The sequence below is a fragment of the Malaya genurostris genome, chromosome 2, assembly GCF_030247185.1.
Source record: "Malaya genurostris strain Urasoe2022 chromosome 2, Malgen_1.1, whole genome shotgun sequence".
Taxonomy (NCBI): domain Eukaryota; kingdom Metazoa; phylum Arthropoda; class Insecta; order Diptera; family Culicidae; genus Malaya; species Malaya genurostris.
Window position 1 is genome coordinate 55061397 of NC_080571.1, and position 6000 is coordinate 55067396.

General features: G+C 32.7%; 1 protein-coding gene and 1 long non-coding RNA gene across 4 annotated transcripts; one reads left to right on the forward strand and one right to left on the reverse strand.

The window, feature by feature from the left end:
• The first annotated feature begins 3142 nt into the window (after nt 1-3142).
• Nucleotides 3143-4240, forward strand: LOC131431460 (uncharacterized). Of its 2 annotated transcripts, none has more exons than XR_009229679.1 (3): nt 3143-3283; nt 3345-3823; nt 4043-4240. It is a non-coding gene; the product is annotated as an uncharacterized LOC131431460 (long non-coding RNA). The 2 variants fall into 2 exon arrangements; XR_009229678.1 differs by having other exon boundaries at nt 3345-3755.
• LOC131431459 (uncharacterized) lies at nt 3280-5681 on the reverse strand. Of its 2 annotated transcripts, XM_058597187.1 has the most exons (6): nt 5271-5681; nt 5079-5210; nt 4681-4941; nt 4264-4599; nt 4051-4213; nt 3280-3761 (listed from the first exon to the last, which is right to left on the reverse strand). In XM_058597187.1, exons 1-6 carry the CDS (start codon nt 5583-5585, stop codon nt 3289-3291), a joined length of 1680 nt encoding a protein of 559 aa, XP_058453170.1. In that variant the 5' UTR covers nt 5586-5681; the 3' UTR covers nt 3280-3288. The 2 variants fall into 2 exon arrangements, with proteins under 2 accessions (XP_058453170.1, XP_058453171.1); XM_058597188.1 differs by lacking the exon at nt 5271-5681 and having other exon boundaries at nt 5079-5229.
• Nucleotides 5682-6000: the final 319 nt, after the last annotated feature.

Here is a 6000-nt window from a genome sequence, read left to right on the forward strand (position 1 = left end):
CGCCATGTAAAAATGCAATAAAACACAAACGGTTTATCCGATTTCTAAATATATTTTTTCATATTAAAGTACAATCCTTCCGGTTAATTGTGGAATATAATTTCATTCAAATGGCTGCCTCGGCTGGCCTTGCAGTACGCCATACGGTCGGTCCAGTTTTTTAGTACATTTTCGATTGTATGCCGCTTTATTTCAACAATGGCCAACAACAAGCACGCTAATCCTAAATGGCACTCAAAACGAACTTCTGTCCTCGGGCGTGTTTGCTTTCTATTTATTCCTCTCTCGTCAAACTGGACAAACTGGGACCGGTGGTGGTTCTAAGACGGCATCTAATTGCAACATAACGGTTCGACAGCCGGACACGACTACACGGACGCAAAAAAGCTATTGAAATCTATAAGAAACCCTTATGATATTTCGCTACAAGTTTTCCATATGGAAATCATAAGTCAAACTTATGATCTTCAGATAAAAAAATTACATTGACCTACTTATGAATTTCATAAATCATACCTATGAAGTTCGTAAGGTAGACTTATGATTAATGTAGAAATGCAGATATGAATGTAATAAGTTGTTTATAAATTTCATAACCCCTACTTATGAAATTCATCGCTACTTTCTTATATTTTTCATGATGATTACTGCTGATTTCCATGGTGAATATGTATGAATATATATATATATATATATATATATATATATATATATATATATATATATATATATATATATATATATATATATATATATATATATATATATATATATATATATATATATATATATATATAACAAAAAAATCTAAAAACTTCGATAACACATTGTTTATTTGTTTACAAAAAAGCACCTTCCTACTATAAAAAATCTTCATTTGGTCTAAATAGATAACGATCCCCTATTTCGTGGATAGCAAATGATGAACCGATAACTTCTACCATATCAATGACACACATTGTATCAAGTCTTTCTGTTGCTTCATATGCTAAAAAATTGTCGTCATACTCTCCTAATTCCCATTTGCTACATACTGCGTACACTTTGTCAACATTTTTAAGAAACTCTTCTATTTCGAGAAGTTTAAATGAGTCTGATTGTTTAAATGTAGTGATAAAATGACCTGTTTTGAATAGAGAACCTTTGAACATAAACGATTGTCTAAACAAAACCATGCTTTCTACTTCGAATGGGTATTCATGAAGAATTTTTGAATAGTAAGGTCGTGACATTAAAAAGCCAACTGTCCATTGTTGTTCATCAATTAAATTAAAAAAACTTTTATTATATAAATCGTGGCTGAATTGCAAACAAGATTTCATGCTTAACGTATATGCAATATTCAAGCGTGAAGACATAACATGAGCATATTCTTTATATCCTTGATGCTTAGCTTCATTCCTAAAACACATCATTTTATCAATTGGTCCACTTTTTGTTATTATATTAGGATAATGAACAAGAAAATGTTGCTTGGGCTTAAGAGTATCTTCGAACAGTATTTGATATAAATAGTGATGAGATTCTATCAGGTTTCTTAGTATTTTTAAGTCGTCGTTTGAAAATGTGTTTTGAAGAATCAAATCAACAGTTTTGATAAGGACTTTGCAAAATGTCCATACGGGATCGTCTCGTGGTACGTATGGTCCTACGATAAAAGTAAAATTTCTACAAAACGCTTTCATTTCTGACGCGGTCATTCTTCCTTTAATTACTCTTTTCTGTTTTTTTGTGTTATATGTCTCTTCAAAATCAGGTATGCGTCGCAAGCTTACATCTGTTGACATCTTTCCTATAAATTTTACTCTGGTGTTCAATATTGATCTGCTGAAAAATTTTTTTTCGTATATAAAATAATTAAGTGCGGAAAGTAAACCGTATTTGCAGATTCCATTACTGAATAAATCATGCATTCCATCAACACTGGGATTATCGATTACATGGAAAGATGTTAGCTGATTGAACGCGGAGTCTCCGACAATACCCGTTTCCGAATGATTTCCAACAGAAACATCCGCTTCATAATTCGCAATATTACGCAAAAAACTCTGATACTCTAAATTATCCTTTTGTAGATCTTTTCTATGTCTACAACAAAAGCGACAATAATAATTGGCGTTAAATCCACTTGACAACAGTAAAAATGTGTGAACTCCCAGGTTATCACCTTGGATTAAACATAAAATGAATCGGACTTTCACAAATTTGGAATTTAATTTAAATATTATTCCGTCTTCTTCTAGTTTTTTAAACGGAACCAGTAATTGTTCTACTAATTTGTTAACACCTGACATATTTATTGCAATTTTTCTTATAAAACCTGCAACTAATATGTTGCAAAGCTTAGATCTAAACGCGTCAGGAATAGTCGGAAAACTGTAGTAAATTCCACATACAGAATCTATTTTGCTATGAGAACTTTGAGCATCGTTGACTTCAAATTCATCAGCGTACAGCCAAATGGGTAAAATATAGTTATTTTCATTTTGTTCATATATTGCTTTTGTTCGCTTCCAAACTTTTGCGTTGACGAAATGGGAGATTTTATTGGATTTTTCCAGATGGTTAGTATGTTGAAGAGTCTCCTTGAGAACCTCAGCGGTTTCAAAAAATGATTTTACTTGAAAACCTATCGGGTTTAAAACCAAACACGAAGTTCTACCGCTCTCGTTACTTGAGACGTTTACCGAATTGTGTTCTAAAACGTAAATAGTTGGCTTTTCAAAAATACTCAATGTTTTCAAATGCGACAAAAATTTAAAATCAGTATCAATAAAGTGAAACGCGTTTTTAAATTGTGCTAGGTACTTATTCAATTCATATTGTGTATCTAGATGATCCATTTTAATGTTATCAAGCTTTTCCGCAAACAGTGCACAAATGTTTTTGGTAGCCTTCTGAATATCTCTCACGTCTTGTCTAGTAAAATTACTTTTTCTATGCATATCTAAAGTAAATCGCACAGCTGATTGTTGAATTGATATCAAATTTTTTTCAAGTGTAATGTCTTTATTAGTGACTGTCTCTAGCTTCAATAATTTGGGTAATACGTCGTTTTCAAATGATTCACTAGTTTCATTTTGCTGTTCTTGCACCACTGTATCAATGATTTCCGAACGAGATGTATGGTTCATAACGTGTCTTTTAAAATTAGGAAATTTCGTAAAAATTTGAATGCAATTAAGCAAAGGACATTTGAAATAGTTATTTTCAGGAAGTTTATGCACATTTTCAGTGTGCTTCAAATGTAAAACTAGCGAACAAGAATTATAATCGCAACCAGGTACGTTACACGGAATTGTTGTTGTTGTCATTTTTCAAGAAATCGGCTAATTTGATTACAGATAAATAGCTACCATGCGGTGGATCTAATCCATACACGAATTTCTCTATGAAATTCCAAACCAATTTGGAAAGGCTCGAGACCGGTAAACCTAGCACTATCTGTAGCTTCAATTGTACGTCAAGCCCACGCTTAATAGTAGGCAACTCATACTCGAGGTTTTTGTAAATAACGTAGCATTGCCCCGTAACGGTTTCCAAAGATTCACCTATTACTACCAATTTTGGAGAAGCAGGTAGCTTTAGATTCTCCAATATTTGCAGTGTATCATGGAGTTTTGTTCGGCCTGAATCTCTGCTATTAGCCAACAGGAAAGTATCCGATTGTGCAACCGATATTGTTGGTTTGAATCCCTTTGATGCCTTAACAGGAATAAGCACTGTACTCAAAGCATGGAGAAGATGAAGCAAACGTATGTCTGTAAAATATAAATGTGGAAGAATACTAGCATTACATAAATTGATGAATATACGAGAAAAAGTAATATATATATATATATATATATATATATATATATATATATATATATATATATATATATATATATATATATATATATATATATATATATATATATATATATATATATATAATATATATATATATATATATATATATATATATATATATATATATATATATATATATATATATATATATATATATAAATATTTAGCAACATTATATAATTCGTTACAGTTTCTTACCGGAAGAATAACTGGCATCTCTTAAACCTTGCAACAAGCGCTTTGACGATGGATCTTTTGCATTCTTATTCACATACTGTGCAACTGGCTCGAAAATAGTATCCCACTTTTTAAAACATTCACTTGGATCACCCAAACCAAGGTTTCGATAATCAATGTCCAACTAAAAGTAATCGTTTTATTTTTGTAATGATTGTCTTAGATTCTGTTTACCAATTGATATCCGAACTCTTCTTGCAATTGCGGGTATTCGTTGATCAGCTGCTGCACGCGATTAGATTGCTTCAAATATTGCTTCCTCGCTCTGAAACTAATTTCCCACAGTGTGAGTACGGTTGACCAAGGAGAAATGTTTTGGTTGAGCCACTGCACTGCGCTTTCCTCTTCCGTAGTCAACTCTAGAGACTTTGAATCATCTTCAATTATGGAAGCAATATGTGCAGCTTCTTTATTGGCTCTTTGACGTTCGGACTGCTTTATATAATTGATTCGGCTAAACAGCTTCCCACCTGGGTTCGATCGTCCTGCTTTCGGCAAGTAATAGGTTTCCTGGAATTAAAATGTTACTTGATATTTTCATAAATATTTCTTTTCAATTAATAATGAACATGATATTATCATCACGGGTACCTTTGACTCTTTAGGAAATACACAAATAATCACGTCGCTGAGATCATTAATTATTTCTGCTGTTGTTTTGCGTCCTAAGGATAAATGAAATTGTGCAACTGTGTTCACAACTAGTTTTTGGCCAGCATCGGAAAGCTTATGCGTTGTAGCGTGTTTTAATATTTGTTTGCCATAGTCGGTTTGTTCTAAAAGAACGCGCAGATGGGATGGTGACAAAAGGGTAAGCTTTTTTTTTGAGGTTCCGACTCTGTGCTCTATCTTCTGAAAGAATACATTAGAATGCTGTTTTTAGAAATGAACAGTAAAAGATTTAAATATCAGGAATAAGATTTCAAAACTGTGTGATTCTTTAGAAATCATAATACATTTCATAATAGAATTCATTGTATTCTAATTACCTCGATATCAGCATCAATACAATCAATGACCTCTACAGTTCCAAACGAAATATTTAAGTCGTGAGGAGACGAGTCCGGAGATTCCAATTTCTGGATGTTATTTTCCTCAACAAAAGCAATATATTCTAATTGCTGTGTCATGCATAGACAAAGTATTACTATCATTAAATAAAATAATGAATAAAGACTTACATTTCTTTTCCTCCAGTCCGCAATCCAATTCCAAACGATTTGTGGAAGAACGGAATATTTTGAAGCCAACGAATATATTTCTTTTTCTCTGCAGTCGATCAACTCTCTCAATTGTAATTTTGAATTTTTAAAAAGTAATTTGCACGCTTCAGATGGTGCGCTTTCCACAAAGTCTTGAAGCAAAATGTGCTCGTTTAAAACAACGGTGTCTTCGTTTTCCATTTTTACGACTTGACTGCTTTTATAAGGAATAATTATGATATTTTCACAAAGTAGACTGTTATAAATATCATAAGTTGTGTTTGAGGAATGCATATGTCATTGATATGAATTTCATAAGTCATGCTTATGAAGTTCATATGTGTGCTTACTGAATGCATAAGTCTTCAATGAAATCAAAATTGTGCTGGTTCATAAGTCACAACTTATGAAATTATTAAGTTTTTTTTCCTCGGTGTAGGAACTATTTAGGCTCAACCGTCAATGTGCGTAGTCAATAATGATCGATACCGATGATGGACACCGAAGATGTGATCAATGTCTGGAAAGGCTGATCGGTGCCTTCGTTGATTCGCTTGATTTTTTTTTATAAAATCGGGATCTTCGGTACAAAATATATCACATTTTCGGTGAGGATTGAGTTGAGTCTAAAACCGCTCTCTATTGAGGTGATCAGTTCGAGTTGCGAGTGTCAATCTCGTAGAAAGTCAAACAGAACGGGCACACATCA

Coding starts and splice junctions, on each gene's coding strand:
- LOC131431459 (XM_058597187.1), bottom strand. CDS start 5,585: ATGCATTCCTCAAACACAACTTATGATATTTATAACAGTCTACTTTGT. Junction 4,942..5,078: donor GTATTGATGCTGATATCGAG/GTAATTAGAATA, acceptor GTATTCTTTCAG/AAGATAGAGCACAGAGTCGG. Junction 3,762..4,050: donor AGATGCCAGTTATTCTTCCG/GTAAGAAACTGT, acceptor TATATTTTACAG/ACATACGTTTGCTTCATCTT.